At 47.7% G+C, this 16,734-nt stretch overlaps 1 protein-coding gene across 5 annotated transcripts in view; it reads left to right on the forward strand.

Annotated features, from left to right (window-relative positions):
* The window catches only part of TMEM104 (transmembrane protein 104), a 49,207-nt gene that overhangs the window by 27,314 nt on the left and 5,159 nt on the right, over positions 1 to 16,734 (forward strand). For all 5 annotated transcript variants that reach the window (XM_046902050.1, XM_015295396.4, XM_015295397.4 and 2 more), the window contains exon 9: positions 6,005 to 6,098. In XM_046902050.1, coding sequence (XP_046758006.1) covers positions 6,005 to 6,098 — 94 coding nt within the window. The remainder of the gene's footprint in view (positions 1 to 6,004; positions 6,099 to 16,734) is intronic.

Genomic DNA, 16,734 nt, shown 5'->3' on the forward strand with positions numbered 1-16,734 from the left:
CAGAAATGTGGCCTCTTGTCACAGGAGCAAAGGGGAGGAGAGGTGGCAGAAGGGGCAAACATGATGCTGTGCTCCAGACCCTTCCCCTTGTTGGGCTTCAGCCGAAAATTGCTGGAGCCTTGGTGTGAGTGACTGGAGCCTGCTGCTGGGTAGCACAGTGACTGCCACTACTTCAGTTGTGTCACCACAAAGAGGCGTGTGGGTGAATGTGGGTGAAGTTGCAGGTAACTTAAGGGTTTAAAGTTCTGCTTTTTTTTATTTCAAAGTGAAGTAAGAGTGAGGAAGGCATTTCAGATTTAACGGTTCTGTCCAAAGTCAGCCCTAGAAGCTCCCCAAGGATGTGAATAAGAGCACCAATTCATAAGGAACTACTGCTGAAGACAACAAGTCTGATTCTAGCTTCCAACAAAAGATAAAACCTGTGACCTGTGTCAGTGCAGGTAAAATAGCTGTTGGGTTTGGTGGTTTTTACCTCCTGTGATGTCTCTGTAGACAGTCTGGAGGAGAGTCCCTGGGCTCTCCTGACATCTTGCTTGTGTATGTATGAAGAGCAGACTGGTTTCTTGTATTGTTTTGTCCCTTCTAGAACTCATCTGGGTCGAGGAGTAGCTCTGAGCTCAAGGACTTCTTGCAGAAGCAGAAGGGGTGTCAGAATTGCCACTGCTCACAGCACATATGAAATGTCTGCTTCTTCCTACTGTGTTCAAGGAGACTTGCGTTGTCTGAGCACTGAATCAAACCTTCCTCTGGGAGGTGCTCATTCAGTAGAGCCTGTATCTGTCATTATGTTGCTTTACAAGGGTGTCCCATACCTGTAATCCTGCATGAAGCATTCAGTTTTCCAACCAAGGAGACAAAATCTTCCAAGGAGAGCGATCCATTTAGTTAAACCAGTAACCATTTAAATGTTCCCCAGAAGAGTAAAACTATTAGCTGTACTGATTTTGGTTAGCAGCACTGTTTCTCAGTGCTTAAGAAATGCAGGCATTGCTGTCTGGAGAGGTGGAGTTGTTACTACTGTGTGATGAGCAGAGCTTGTGTGAGATGTTGGCACTTCTGTCAAGGACAAGCAAGAGCCTCCAAGGGAGAATTTGGAGCGAGCTCTGCTGAATGAGGGGGAGTGCTGGGTAGAAATAGGAAGGAAGGGGTGGCTGGGGCCTCAGCCTGAAGGGAGGCATGGAAGGAGAGAGTGCTGTGGCATTTGTCACCCCCGTGTTAAAGCTGAGCAATCCTTAGCCACAAACCTGAGACCTGTTCACTTCATTTTGGTATGACAGCTTTGTGCCACTCAAATACATTAAATACATTTGGTCCAAAAATTCTCAAATGCTTTACCCCACCCTAGGAGTAGTTGCTTCTTTTAATGAAGTTGGTCTTTGCTGTTATGCTTTTCTCAGGTAAGTGTCCTGCTTCTACTGAACCTGTCTGAAAGTTTCTAGGCTCTGAATCAACAGAAAACGGTAACTACTGTTCTTAATTCACTGCTTAGCAAGCACCAAGTGCAGATGCTCATCTTGCAGATGAGTTTGTGGAGCCTGAGAACAAGCAAGTTCTGATGGCAGTGGTGAAAGAAACTGGTTTTTAGTTGGTACTCTTGCAAATGTATGCAGACCATTGTGCCTGAACTGCTGCATCTGATGCATGAATCGGCTGAGTTTGGGGTGCTGATTGTGCTTCCTGAGCTGCTTTGGCTTTTTGTGTGAAAGCCACTTTCTGGGAAGCAGATGAAAGCCACTGAACTATTGAACTGTACTGGTCTGGGGTGACAGATATGCTCTTCAGGTCAATAAAGAACCTGCTGAGTCAATACAGCCCTCTGAATTTGGTGTAAAGCACATTTGTGTAGACTGAAAGACTCCTGGCGTTACCTTACCGGGCTCAGTGGTTGAGAGCTCTCCTGGTGATCCTCTTGGCTGAGACTGAGCTGATTCAACAGGCAGATGTCCTGTTAATGCTTGGTCTTACTCTTGCCTTTTGAGATAAGCCAATAAGCAAGGTTAGGTAACCAAGTTTTAACACAGGAGCTTTCATAAGATACACTTCTATACATATACTTTTAAGAATATGTATTCCAGGCAATGGTAAACCCCAGGCAGCTTTGCCTGTGGCAGGAAGACTCTATTTGCCCAGCCTGCATCTCAGTTTGAAACACTGGGAGCTGACAGGCACAGGGACTGGGGAGGGGGATGGTGCCTGCTGTGTTTGTGTGCCTTGGCTCAGTGGAAGGAATTGGTTTTTAAGACCTTGCTAAGGGCACAAGCAGGGAGATGTACTGCTCATGGCCCTGGTAGCCTGCAGGGCAGAGTGTAACTCGGGGGGACAAGCTGCAGTTCTTTTGTGCTATTCAACTTCTAATTTTCTGGCTGAAAACACTGGTAAGAGTGAGAAACACTGTAGTTAGTGTGCTGTGCCTCCATGCTGTTTTCCAGCATAGGGAAGAGGTGGTAAACACTTCTACATCTGTTGCATTTATTTGCTGTATGTGCATTCTGTGCACCCCGTGCAGCAGGCCTGGCTGCTTGTCTGGCATTGCCCATTGGGAGGAGGAGGTTGAGGAGAGATCGGGGAATCGTTCGTAACTGCCAGCGATGGGTGAAAACAGGAAGCTTAGACTGTGCTCCTTCTGCCTTGGGTTAATTTGCTGAAGTTCAGGAAGGGAATGATAGACTCGTTGATGTCTAAGCTAGCTGAAGAGGTGGACTGGAAAAGTTTGGAGAGCTTTTCAATCTAAGAGCTCTGAGTACTTGACTTTTGGCAGGAATAACCAGTGCAGTTTCTGTGTAGGCATCAGGTTGTTTGAATTGTGCATCTAATGAAGCACTCCATTAATTATATTTCTCTGGGGAAAACCTTGAGCTTAGAAAACATCAGGTAGAAAGTTTGGTATAAGTCTGAGGTGCTTATTTGAGCTTACTTTTTCCTTGGGGAGAAGTTAGGAAAGTAATTAACTTCCTAAGTGGAAAGAGCATTTCGGTGTCTGGCACAGCGAGGCAGAGAAATCAGACGTCATCATTGGAAGCATTGCAGCTCTTCTCACCCTTTTAGTGATGGGTGTAAGTGGCCCTGGGACACTTCTGAGGTTTGATGAGATCTGGGGGCTGAGCCCTTGCTCCACATGTCCTGGATATAGATGAAGAATCAGTTCCTCTTCCTGACCTGTGCTGAATCCGTGCAGCTGTACACAACTTTGAAGGGATGTTAATCTTGATGTTTAATGGCATCTTCTGCCTTGCCTTTGTCCTCTCAAACAGTTCAGTGTGTGCTGCGTGTTCCTTTCCTAAAAGTGGATGGCACAATCTCTGCAGAGCAGTGCAACGTCATCTTGTCCAAAGCCTCAGCATCATTCGTATTGTCCATGAGTACCCATCTTGGTTCTCTAATAGGCATCAAGTGGAAAAGATAATATATTTCTATTGCACTTGAACTCATTTCTCAGTTGGTTCCTTAGGACCAGTTCCAGGATCTGGAAGAGAAGACACTGCTCATCTTAAAGGATGTAGGAAGAACTCAACCATTCCACTCCCCTCCACCATGCCTTGAGTCATAGGGCATGCAGAGGAGAGGGAGTGCTGGAAGAGCTGCTTGGTGGATTTGGTTGTTCAACACATGCTGAGCTCTGGAGGTGCTGAACATAATTGCAGAAAATTGAGTGGAATTCCGTGTACTTTGTTGGTAGCTGGAGTATAAGGGAGACCCGCATTCTTCCAGCAACTAACAATGCTTTTTACGCTGTTCAGTAGTTGAGCCCCAAATCTCCTCTAGTGCAAGTCTTTCTTCAGTGCTTAAGGCACAGCTGTTAGGTGCTCAGTGATCTTCTGTCAATTCTTGATATGGTTTGAGGTGCTGTTTTGCCGATTGGTTCTGGTGCATTCTAATTTGCTGGGGACACCTGTTCCTTAATTATCACCATCCTCCCTCTGTCTCTTCTGTTTCAGCTCCTTCTGATGCGTGAGCTAATAACATGATCGGAAAGGAGGCTTGGAGCAGTGTGTGCATGTTGAGAGGTGGAGTTTGAGACAAATTCATCACAAACTTGAGAGTAATTTCTGGTAATAGTTTATGTCTACTTTGGTTTGCTCTCAGTCCTTAAGCTGCATCCCTTTAGAGTCATAGAATCATAGATTCTTCAGGCTAAAGTTTGTCCTTTGCAATTTGTGTACTATCCTGAGACCAGCCGTGGCAGTTTGTAGTAGAGGGCAGGAGAGGATGGAAGGAATGGGGAGTTTGAGTTCCTGCTTAGAAAAGAAAGGAACAAGAGGAGGGAAGAGCACGGAAGGCTTGTAACTGATTGATGTGCTTCTGAAAGTGTCACAGTAGTTAAGGTTGTTCTAGCTCCTATTCTTGTCAGGCATGCCGGTAATGCTGTATTGAGTGTGATTTCAGCACCTGCTCCTCAGAGCCTGAATTATTTCACTAATCAGAATTCTGTATATGCTTTGTCTCTGTTTTTTTGCTTGCAAAAAAAAAAAAAAAAAAAAAAAAAAAAAAAAAATGACACAAGTGTCAATGATGGCCCCGGGTCAGAATGTCTTGACCAAGCAGCGTGTGAGACCCGAGGGTTGCTTTCCTCTGGTCCCCCTCCTGGATTGACTTGAGCCATCTGAGAATACTTGTGATGTGAGGAGTTTCCAATTTGCCTTGCAGATGTTCTCAGACAGTCTCAGGAGAGGTTTCTTGGGGTCGTACTTGTCTTAAAATAGCCTGGTTTCTGTTCTGTTGCTGACTCTGTCGGAGTCGACAGGGACCTGGGGGCTCTGCAGCCTGCCCTTTTGAGTCTGAGCTCTTCCCTTCTGGTGGCACCTTTTGTTGGGAACTGCTTTAAGAAGTCATGAAAAAGAATAATGTGTAAATATTAATGTTGAGCATTTGTCTTTAGAATCCCTTTCAAATTCTGAACAAAACTGCACAACTGTGCACTGTAGCCTTCTAGATACTGCTTACGTACTGCTTTTGGACCTGCCGGTGTATTGCTAGCTCACAGCTGTGGCAGCTGATAGTCCAGTCCATGGGTTGCAGGTAGGGATCTCTTTTGCAGCACCCATCTTGTCTCCTGCCTACACGTGGCTTCTCTCAGTTCACGTTCACACCTCAGTCAAGGTCTGTTGTTTTCCTGCAGTAAAGCTTTTTCTTACCCTGGATGAAGTGGGGCTCTGCATGCTGCACAGTGCTGCTCCTCCAGGTGTGGGCTGACAACATGAATGTGTTGTGTGCTGCAGGAGAGTGCTAAAGAAAACTTGTGCAGGATATCACAGTCTTAATGTTTGCAGTTCTGATGGATGTATTTTACAACCCTGCCGAAAGAGGTGCAGCAGATGGGTGCTGTGCTACTCCCCAGTTCAGCTTGCTGAGACTCACTGATCTCTCAGCAGACATCCAAGGGCAGAAGAGATTCCTCGTCAGTATGCTGAATTTCATTGGATGAAGTTCTTATGACCATCTGTTTTTTTTCTCTTCACTTTATGCACGCTTTCAGCATCCAAGTCAACAGCTTAACTGTTAAGCTATAAGCTTCCTGCTGTAAAACATGCAATGTAATGTAGGGAAAACCTTTTTATTCCATTGTTGTTCAGCCTCAGACACCTCAAAGCTAGCTGTCTGTGTTAATGCAAGCAGACTGGTCGCAGCTACTTCTCTCCAGACCTAAACTGATCATGTACATGGACAAAGAGGCCACCATTTAATATTTAACGTTCCATAAAACTGCACTGAGAGCTTGTACTGAAACGTGTCAGTAAAGACATGCTGCAGCAGTGATAGCAGGCAGCTGAGAGCCAAGAGGATCCTATGTTCTACTTCTGCCTGAGGCATGTTCTCTGATACCGAGCAGCTTGCTTGACCCCTTGTATTGCAGCCAACCTAGCTGTAAAATTAAGCAACAAAGAAAGCTCTGTGACGGACGTGTCTGGAGGTGAACTTTCAAGGCAAGCTTTGCTTTACTGATAATTCATCTTACTACTGAAATTTTTGTTTTTTAACCAGTGCATGTTTTTTGTTGTCCTTCCAGGCAGCATTCACTCTTCTCTTGGGTCCTTTCACCTTCTTCAATGTGCAGAAGACCAAGTATCTTCAGATCATGACGTCTCTGATGAGATGGATAGGTGAGTCTTGGCATTGGCAGCCCCCCCCCCCCCCTCCCTTCACTGTAGGTGGAACCTGAGTCATGCTACTGATGCATCTTTTTGGCAAGATATGTCTGTTTGGAAGCAAGTGCTTGTCAAAACAAACTCTTTGAGGAAGGCTGTCCAGGCCTGATATCCCCATAAAACAAAGGAATTTTGTTCTAGGATGAAAATTCTGATTGAAACAAAATATTCTCAATCAGACACAATCTGGTACATTAAGTTTTAACTTGGTTTAAGTGAGAGGTAGAGGGGATTTGGAAGAATCTCCTGTGTCTGGCCTAAGCATGGTAACCACTAGTTACTGTTCCAGCAATGAAGCATGCAACAGATTTTCAACAGCCATAGTTCTGATCTGAGAATAAAAAGTACTGTAAGAATTTCTGACCTTAGTTTCATCATGTTTGCTTGTCTAAAAAACGCTAAACCAACATATGTTGTCTTTGGGAAGCCCCATTCTCGTTAGCTCAATCCAAAATCTTAGTGCCAAGCACTTCTGAGTAGACAGAGAATTCCCCGAAGGGAAATAAGATGTCAGTGTTGGCTCTGTTGTCATCCAAAGATCCAGCTGCCTTATATCTGGCTTGTATGTGTACACAGACCTAAAAGGCTGAGAGGTGGGAGAGTGTTACTTATGTAGGGGCTTATGTTGAGGCTTATGTTGAGGCTTGTCTTGGTTTGCATAACCTAGGCAGGGTAACTGATATTCAGGGCTAACAGCTTTACAGCACCAGTAGCCTTTTGGGAGGGTAGAATTCTGCTGATTCGTGAACCCAGACCACCTGAGCACACCATGTTCTGCTTATATCCATCACTGACCTGGCTTAGGAAGAAAAGTTGATTCTCAGGCTGTTTCCCACCGCACACACATTTGACCTGACTTCAGATGGGAGATAATATTCCTCTTCCATGAGTTTGAAGGCCTGTAATCCTGTTTGGAAATGGCTGGCAGTCACTGCAGCAGCACAGAGTGCCTATTCCAGTGAATACCTGAGATAGGGTTAAGCAGTCATCACCCAGGCAGATGAAGTTAGGTCTTAAGCCCTCAAGTCTCAGATGCTGAACAGCTTGAGGTAACGAATGCTGACCTCACATGGTGTGAAAATCCCAAATGTCCATTTTTTTTCCCTTTATTGTCTGAGCACATGAAAGGTTTGAAAGCCCCCGTGTCCTTCACAGAGAGGGGTTATCTCATTAACGGGGTATTAAAGGAAGTTTTTAAAAAAGTCTAATCTCTTCAGCACGCTGGCCTGTTTCCAGTCACTCAGCCTCCTCTTTCCTGGTACAGCCATCAGTCAGACCTCATCCTGTCTGTGACAACCTGATGCCTGTCTGCTCTGCCACTGCATGCCCTTTAGCTAGCTGCCTTCAGCAGGAGGATTGCTAAACCTTGGCATAAATGCAGAGCTGCCTCTTTTCTATTGCTTGATGGAGAGGGACAAAAGCAATGTTTGGAGAAGTGTAGGAGAAATTCATGCTTTAGCCTGATTGATTCCTGCGTCAGTATGCTGGAGAACAGCTGCCCCAGATAATGATATTTAATGACCCTGACAGCACCTCAGTGGCTACTTAGAGCAACGGATTCCGTATGTGTACAATGAGGGATAGATTTATTAGGAAAGACGATTTATCAAGCAGTCATGTGATGCAGGGACCAGAAGAGCTCTCATTGCAGACTCTGGGATGAGTCCCATGCTGTTTAGATTTATCAGGCTGGCTTCTCCTATGTCCTCACATCACCTGCTGCATTGGTCTTCTGTTGGCTCTTAGTGAGCTTAGATCCTAAAGAAAGGCTCTGTCTGGTGCTTTGTGGTCTCTTGAACTTGTCCTGCCTGAATGCTCATGGACCAGATGAGGGTACCTGTTCAAGCATAACCTGTGCCCTCCCTTTGACTTCCTCTGATTGTGTTTAGCCACATGATGCTAAAGGTGCTTCTTCAGTGAAGCACTGAGCAGTAGTGCTAAATGCTGGAGCTGCCAAACCAGCTGTTTGTTTTGCTGGATAGAAGCTGCTCTATGGACAGTGCCTGCTCTACACCCTTTTCCCCAGCCCAGTGAAAAGCCCTTGGATTTCACAGCAGCGGCAGCTGATGTAAGGCTGCACTGCCTCAGGTGTGCTGGCGATTAAGATGACAGTGGCTGAGAGGATAGTTCTTGGCAGCAGGGAGGGCTTGCTGTGCGTGAAGGTCATTTCTGCTAGCGTTTGTAACAGTGTCAGTGCTGCCTTTGAAAGTTGCTTTCCCTCTCTCTCCTGATCTCAGTGATAATCAAATGTCACCAGCCTCTTTCCAGAGCCCTGTGCTCATCGCAGGCAGCACATCAGCTAACAGCCTGCAGCAGTCTCTCTCTACACCTCTTGGACTGGAAAAATTTCACTCTGAAAAAATTTGGTCTTAAGCACTGGAGCCTGAGCTGGAAAGCAAAAATAGGCCAGTTTGAGGAATGTGGAGATGCAGCAGGGATCAGCCCTACATCTGGCAGTTTCTCATCCCGTGGTAAGGCACTAGCCAGAACAGGCACCTCTGAAGCCTCTATGAGGAGAAGGTTGAAGGAGGAGCTTGCAAGCCCAAGTGCTCTACCACTGGAGAGCCAAACAGATGGACTCCTGTTGTTTGGGCCTGTTGAACACAGCTCATCTGGAAACAAGGCTTGCACAGCAAGGTTTTTCCTGTCAGAACTGATAGGAGCACAGAGGGTGGATCTGCTTCCCCAGCTGGACTGGGGCAGGCAGAGGGCTTCCAGAGGTGTGGAGCTGCTGGCAGTCTTGAGAAGAGTAACAGCTCGAACACTGGCTCCAAACCCAACTACCGCCTCATGTAAGGTGGTTGAGTTTAGTGTGGTACTCAGAGCTTGAACTGCTGACCTTATTGGTTCTTAAAGGTCTTGCTTTCCTTTGGACTTGGCCAGTGTGTATTTGTTTGCCTTCACCAAGCTCTCGTCACGTTTCCAACAGTAAAAGCTTTTGCCAGCCCTTTCCTTCTGCCTGAGCTGCCCTGGGGGAGACCTCAGCAATTGGAGCACAGGTGTAGAAGGAACCAGCCTGCTCTGCACCGAGGGCTGGTCAGGAAAATCTGCTTTCAATTCTGGTAATGATGCTTAGGGTGAAGCTTGGGTCTTAGTTAGGGACAAAGCTTTGTTGGTTCACTCAATTCTTGAGCAGTGTCACCAAGAGCACGCAGAGGGCTGAGGCTGGGTGACCAGGTGAGTGTGTCAGCAGTGTGAATTGTCTCCTTGTGATGGGGAAGATTCCTGCCCCAAACTGGAACTTCCTCCTTCCTCCTTTTCAGGTCCCTCCCAACTTTCAGCCTTGGGAAAGTGTGGAGTTGGTAGCCCAAGCCCTTTGCTGGCTGTGGAGCCTGTTCCCAGGTCTCTTGGTACAGAAGTAGGCTGACCCAACTGAGCTGTCAGGAGATTACAGCCGGTGGTATTTTCAACTTTACTGGTTAGAATTCAGGCTTTTTTCCTTCCTGAGGGCTTAAATCTGTGGTGGTGATGAACTGCTCCCTCCAGAGACATAATAGCCTGCTGTTTTTTTCCTCTGTCTTCCCCTCAGTCCTGGTCTGGTAGGCAATGTTTGCTGTTTGCTTCAGGAGTTCACCCCTCAGTGGATGGAGCTGGAATAAGTGAGCTTGGGGGGTCTCAAAGCAGCGGGGGCATAACCCTACCTCTTTGTTATTGGGTAATAACTGCCTAGCAGCATCACAGGAAGGGATATGGATTAAGAAAGATAACAAAAGGGGACATGGCTTGGTGGAGCTCAGCTGCAAACACTGGGCTATTGTGTATTAAGCAGCTAACCCGATTAATTGCAGCCTGTTAGAGGGTGAGACGCCCAGCTCTCTAGGTGGGGACTGTTGGCTTTAAAGACATTGGTAGTGTGATTATTGCTGCTGTTGTTGAATGGTCTACGGCAAATGTTCCCAGACAGTTCCCACGTGGGACATTTGCTCTATGTGCTGCTCTTGATGCTGTACAGTAGATATTAAAAAGTATTGTATTTTAATAAAGAGACATTATATAGGGGAATAAACTGGGATTGGTTGCTGCGGGCTCAGTGCTCTCTCCCTGTAGTACAGTTGGACCCGGTCACATTCCTTCTAGGACCTGCAGCCCTCAAGATGGGTCGCTCCCATCGCTGTCCAAACAAAGAACTGTTTTGTCCAGAAGTTAAATCTCCTCCCCAGGCTCTTTTCTCTGCCTGGTAAGGTGGAGGGAGAAAATACAAGAGTAGCCATGAGGCATGCAGTGTTTTTTCTGCTCCTGCAGGGTATTTGATAGGAAGTCTCCCAGGGAGGAAATTAGGAAAGAGCTCTCCCAAGGCATTCTGGTGAGGCTGCCTTCCCTGTCTGATCATTTCTTTGATGCTTCTACTTTCTCCACCAGAATCCTGTGCTTTACAGGTCTCCTCAGCACTTCTCTGCAGAGCACTGGTCTCAGACCATTACGCTTTGTGAGCAGTTCTCAGCTGCACTGTCACTGCCATCCTTAGCAGACTTAACTAGCCGTGCACAAGTTGATTCAGTACAGAAACCTGGAGTCACTCTGCTGTGAGCCTTCAGCTGCAGCACTGCAGACTGGGAATTATCGCAGAGGCTGATGTAGGATAGGGGTGGCAGTTACCTGAAGTCTTCCTGCAGGGAGATTATCCTGCCAGTGTCCACAGCCTTCAAGGTGGCCTCTGCATCCAAAATGGAGCTTTCTGCAACAGCTGAGTGGGGGACCCATTAAATCTCTGCCCCTTTCACAGAACGAGGCATACAGGAGTGTCAAGGAAGAGGGAATTGAGCTGTAAATCAGGACACTGTTGCACGTTCAGCTGGCTTAGGGATTGTGACATGAAGTAACTTTGAAGAAACTTGTTCTCATACCCTTTTTGGAACAGAGAAAGCTGCTGCCGGAGCCCAGGGTAAATAATTCACTAAGAAGTGAATATATTTATGAAGAGTTGGTTAAAAGGCAGTGCTTCTGTCATGCTTGCTCTCAGTCTTGTCAGTTGAGGAGCTCATTTCAGTGGTGTTTATGGGGGGCAGTGGGGTGAAGCAGTGCTGGTATAAGTGAAAGAGCCTCGTTAGCTTCAGATGTAGATGGAGAGTGACATGTGGTGCTGGACGGGACCACTGACATCCCGCATGAGGAGCTGATGATGTTCCTGAAAAGAGCACTTTATCCAGGCAGCAGGAGGCGAACTGATGGGTCTGAGCTGGAGATGAGGAGCTGGAAATGTAAGGACATATCCATCCCTTGTGCTGCAGAAACGTCTGGGTGGTGGTGGTGCCCATGCAGATTTTCAGTGTATGTGAGCGGCTCACGAGGTTGCTCTCCACTGCTCAAAGTGTGAAGAATGTGATTTTGAGACAAAGCAATAAAAACTTTGCTGGGCTGGCCCAAGGCAAGATGGAGTGTGTGGATAAGGCTGTGGGGTACCTGGATTTCATGGAATGTGGGCTTTTTGCTCCAAGTGCCTTTCAAAGAAAGCATGCAGATCCTTAAGTTAGATTCGTGGTGACGCTGAAGTGCGTGCTACTCCTTTCTCATAGAAAAGTAAATTCTCACATGGAGAGAGAGGAGACAAAGCTAACAGTAAGGGCAAGTCAACAGCAGAACTCAGAACAGAGTCTTTGATGCAAAGGCTTTATGGTGCTTCTGCTGAAGGTGACCAGAGGAGAGAGGACAATAAACTACGGGGTATTTTTCCATCAGAAGCAAGCAAAACTCCTTGGCTGCTTTTCCCTTCCCATATGTTGAGATAAAACATCCGTGATAAACACGGAGTGCAGAGCAGTTTTTCTCCCTGTGAGCTGTTAGTGGTGTGCAGGTGTCTGGAGCTCGGCTGCTGGGTGCTGAGGGCGGACGGCTCCACCGGGCTCACGGAGGCTGTTGTCATGGCAGGGGAGGCTGCTTGTAAATCTTGCTTAGAGCATTGCAAATACTGCCCCAGGCAGCAACGAAAAGGGAAGAGGTGATGTCTTTACAGCGAGGAGGCCTTGCTGAAACACTTCTGACAGCCAAAATGTCCTGGTGGTGCTTTTTTAATAAACTTCTTTTTTCCTTTGTTAATAAAATGAGTTCTGCCCGGCCCAAAGCCAGGGCAGCAGAAAGCTTCTGGGATGGCTGCAGCCTGGTGGTGTGAGTTGGATTGCAGGGCAAGCTGCAGTGCCTGAGAGTCAGTGCTTCAATTTCTGACCCTTTTTCTTACCTTCTGATAAGCTGCATCACACTTCTGTGATCTTAGTGTGCTCACATATGGCTGTGCCTCCCTGCTGTATGAGCAGCATTCCCCTGCCATGTGGGCTGTGCCTCAGGCTTTGCAGCAGGGAGGTAAAGTTGTCCCTGCTGTCCATTAGAGGAAGGAACTGCACTGTCCCACAACTTTGGCTCATACCTTTCTTGTGGGAAGTAATTTCCCTCTTCTTTCTGACATTTCTCTCTAGAGAATCGCTGTCTTCAGTGAACAGATCCATCTTGTTTCCCCACAGTCTCTGCACTCATAAATCCTTCATCTTGGAGGCTGCTTTAGGCTCTGTCATTGCCAAGTCTGATCCTTAACTACTCCAGCTCCCACATCTGAGGGAGCAGATCTGTTTTTTGTGCATCTCCTCCCCATTGTTTCACATAGATACCTCCTCTGAAGGCTGGAGAAATTTATCAGTTGGTGCTCTGGTGTTTACAGAGAGCTGGAGGTCATAAACAAGTGAACGGATACAGCTTCCATGGGAGAAAGCAGACAACTGACTTCTGAATTTAAGAATCAGCATCTTAATTTCAAGATGCTTTGTTTTGCTTGCACAGTGAACTTCGTCCATGCTTTAGTACTTCAGATGCCAGAGCATCTGTAGTGTCTGGCGGTGCCAGTGGGCTCTTACACTTGCCTGTGATGCTGAGGGAAGGCAGCTGGCTCTGAGGTGGGAGAACAAAGGACAATATCCAGGGAAGGCATCAGTGCAGAGTGGCCAGCACAAGTATGAGCTAGGGACACAGAGGGTGCAGCTGTCCTGGTGTGGTGCTGTGCTGTTTGGTATGTACAGGGCAGATGCTCTGGCTTATATGCCTTCTCTCCTGAATTCTGTCTAATCTTAACTTAAACGAGGTCTCTTCACTGCCTCTCAGTGGTCTCTTCCTTCAGCTTGGTGAAAGTTCAAGACCAAGGCTGAGACGGAGAGCAAACTTTTTACTTCCCATTGGGCTCTTTGAAAGAGAATGAGCCTTGGAAGCCCAGGAAAATGTGCTCTTGGAATCCATCATGCCACCAAACGCATGAAAAGGGAAGCAAGTGGCGTGCACTGCAAAAGGGCGATTCGTTATCATTACTTCCTGGCATATTGATTCTCCACTTCGACAGGAGAGCTCTGTCACAGCGTCAGGCGGTGGTGATGGATGGCTGTGCCTGCTCAGACAAATGGCCCTGCTGGCAGTGGAGCAGCGAGGCGTGGGCAGCTCTGCGGGCAGCACAGCACGGCATCTCCAGCCCTGGAGGGGATGGCAGGTGATGGTCTTGCTGGGCTTCCATTGTGGAAAGAGAGTAGGAATGGTGCTGGAGAGGATGAGACTGATGTTGTGGCGAATGGGTGTGCAAGATCCTTGTTCTCTTAGCATACAGCTAGCTGTCACGTAACCTTTGTTCTGATAGGCTTTTTTCTTCCAGTAACTCTTCTGGTCGTGCATGGTTTATAGCTGTTTGCCTCTATGCTTCCTAGATCCACTAAGCCCGTCCTTGTTTTAAGTTTGCTTCCCCCTTGTCAAGCCACCTCAGTCTGGATCTTCTCCATTGTTTTCTGCACGCTGATAGAGAGACAGAGGTGGTTCCCCAGGTGAAGCATCTCCCAAGCATGGTGTGTTTTGCCAGGGATGGAGGAGAGTTAAGCTGGAAACCCATTCTGAGCAATGTTTCTTCCAGGAACCTGCCACGGCGGATGAGAGAATGTTTCATCCCTGGACTTTTTACTACAACAGCCTTTCTGCAGAGGGATGAGGCTTCACCATTTGCTAAGGTGTTTGCTCTGACTCTGCAAAACAATCCTTAGACTTAGAATGGCTCGATTATCATCACTGCTTTTCTGTGCAGCTTTGTTATGCTTCTGTCAAAGCTCACAAAAAATCTGTATTTCTAATATCCCCAGGCTCCCATATTCCCCATAAGTGCTGGTGTCTGGATGTGTTCTCATCCATATTCATCCTCCTTCCACCTGCAAGAACCACAGTAGAGCTGTCCTATCTCTGAAGCAGCTCCTGAGTCAAGCAGGGGCTGTCTGCCAGGTCTGCTCTGTCTGAGAGGAGGAGACAGCTTTTCCTCCTGGGAGAGCAGGATGAGGGGTCTGTCGGTGAGGCAGTGGGGCAGTGATGATGGCCTGCATCACCATTTTTGCCTTTTTGCAGACTGTCCTTTTTCCCCTCACACATTTTCATTCATTTGAAAAGATGCTCAAACCTCAAGGGGTGGTCAGAGACGAGTAGAAGTGTCCTCTGTGCCTTGTGGGCTGCTGAGCCTGTCTGTGGTGTGTGTTTGGAGTGTCTAACAGTTTGAAAACCAGGACAGACAAAACCCTGAATTGCTTGTTAAGGACTTGTAAAAAAAATAACTATAATAATAATGGTGTAAAACAAGGCTTTCATGTAAGCTGCTAACAATCCTTCGGCACCTTCTTGTCTTTGCTGTTGGTTGTGATGTCTGAAGGGCTTCCATCCTTGGAGTGTGTTGCCTAAGTGATTTGTCCTACAAGTACAGGGTAGAGTGAAGCTTTAATGGCCCCATGTCTGCCTTAGCAAGGGCTCCTTCTGGTGAAGCACCACTGTTGGACAGTTCATGTGGCAACTGCAGGTGATTCAGAACAGCGTGGTGTGAGTGCCTTCAGCCCTCTGTCCCAGGTGGAGGAGGATGTGAGCAGGAGCTGTGTGTGCCTGCAGGGTGCTATGCTGCCTCTTGTCTGCTCGAAGCTGCCTGTCAGTCAGAGCCTGTCATCTTCTTTTCATCTTGATTTATCACCCAGCATAACTAGGTTTCGGAGTTTCATTTCGGGCTTGCCTCCTCCCAGGGACAGGCAGATAAATCTGGCATGCAAATGGTTTAACTCTCTGGTTCCAGGAGCAAGGAGAGAGGTTCACCTGCTGTTGGGAGCGAGGAAACGCTGCTGTCAGGGCTGGAATTGGGCAGCAGCAGCTTCCAGGTACTCAGCACCACCTCTCAGGGGGTAACGCGTCCGCAGAGTGGTGGGGCAGAGGAGCACAGCCTGCCTTCTTGGAAACAGTGCTGGCGTAGATCATAGTAATGGACTGTCACTCTTCATAACTGCAATTTCTGATAGGTTTAATTTCTGAAAAGTATTTAAAAGAAAAAAAAGGAAAACAACAAAGGCAGTATTAATTCTATCTTCTTAAGTCATATGCTCATATCCATCATTTCAGGAATCCATTGGAAGCCTGATCTGTCACAGCTCCCTACCAGAAAAACACACTGGGGCAGAGGAGAAACTGTGGGTCTCTGAAAAGAGGCTCTGAGAGTGGAGTGTGAGCATGCAGCCTCCTGAATTGGTGCTGTTAGCACTGGTGTGGAAAGGGAGGTTTGAGCCAATGGTGAGAGTGAGCTGGTGGATGGAAGTGGGTCAGCCATCACTCCTGCTAAGCAGAGCAGGTGGGTGTTCATGGCATGGGGAAGAGGTGCAGGACTTGTTCAGTGCTGCCTGGTGAGATGCACGAGCAGTGTGGGACGGCTTCAGAGCCTGAGCACTCCTGCAGAAGGGAAGGGAAAGGAACGCTCTCAGCACGTGTCCGGCTCTGCCCTGCCTGGTTTGCCCTGTTCTCCATGGCACCTTCCCTCTCTTGTAGCCTGTGTGACCCCGGGGAGCACAGCCAGTGCTGTGTCAGCTGGAGCGTATCGCCCTAAGGCCGCCTGGCTCTGTGTGATGTGGCTGGCAAACATCTCTGCTTGGGAGGGCACAGGAACCACAGCTGTTCTCACAGGGCACTTCGCTTGCAGGTTTCAGTGGAGGCAGTGGGAGCTGCACGCATCCAAAACGATGAAGTACTCTTTTCCATAGCCCTCTGTAGCTGGACTTGAGGAAGTGAAGAGTGCCCAGCACTCCCAAGGAGGTCTGCCTCTCACAGTGCCACAAAGGAATAGATTTGCTGTCATCTCTCCAGCGCAGTGCTTTCAGAGATCTGTTAGGCTTGTCCTGTCACTGGGCAGCAGTTGGGAGTGAGAGGTTTCCCGAGGCAGAGGCAGTAAGAGATGAAATACGGAGTGCAGCTTGGTGAGTGCTGAGCGTGAAGCTGCTGTTTGAAAGATGAGGAAGGAATGCTGTGAGAGCAGAAACTGAGTTTTGGAGAGCACTGAAAGCGTACAGGAGAGAACAGCGTGCAGTTCTGGTTATCCTGGTGCTGGGGACAGAAGAGGAGCCTGTTCTGGAACGGCTGCTTCTCTTCTCATCCCTGGCAAGCCTTCCTGCCCCCAGCTGCCCATGTCAGGCACAGAGCAGGTGGGTGTCCTCCTCACCTCCCTGTGCACCCTGCCTGGCTCCTGGTGCTGCCTCACAGGGGCTTGGCCACGGGGCTGTCTGCTCTTCTGTTTAGTTTCTCTGTATTTTTATTTATGACATTCAAAGTCATGCATAATACGAGTGTC

The sequence above is a fragment of the Gallus gallus genome, chromosome 18, assembly GCF_016699485.2.
Source record: "Gallus gallus isolate bGalGal1 chromosome 18, bGalGal1.mat.broiler.GRCg7b, whole genome shotgun sequence".
In the NCBI taxonomy this organism is placed as follows: domain Eukaryota; kingdom Metazoa; phylum Chordata; class Aves; order Galliformes; family Phasianidae; genus Gallus; species Gallus gallus.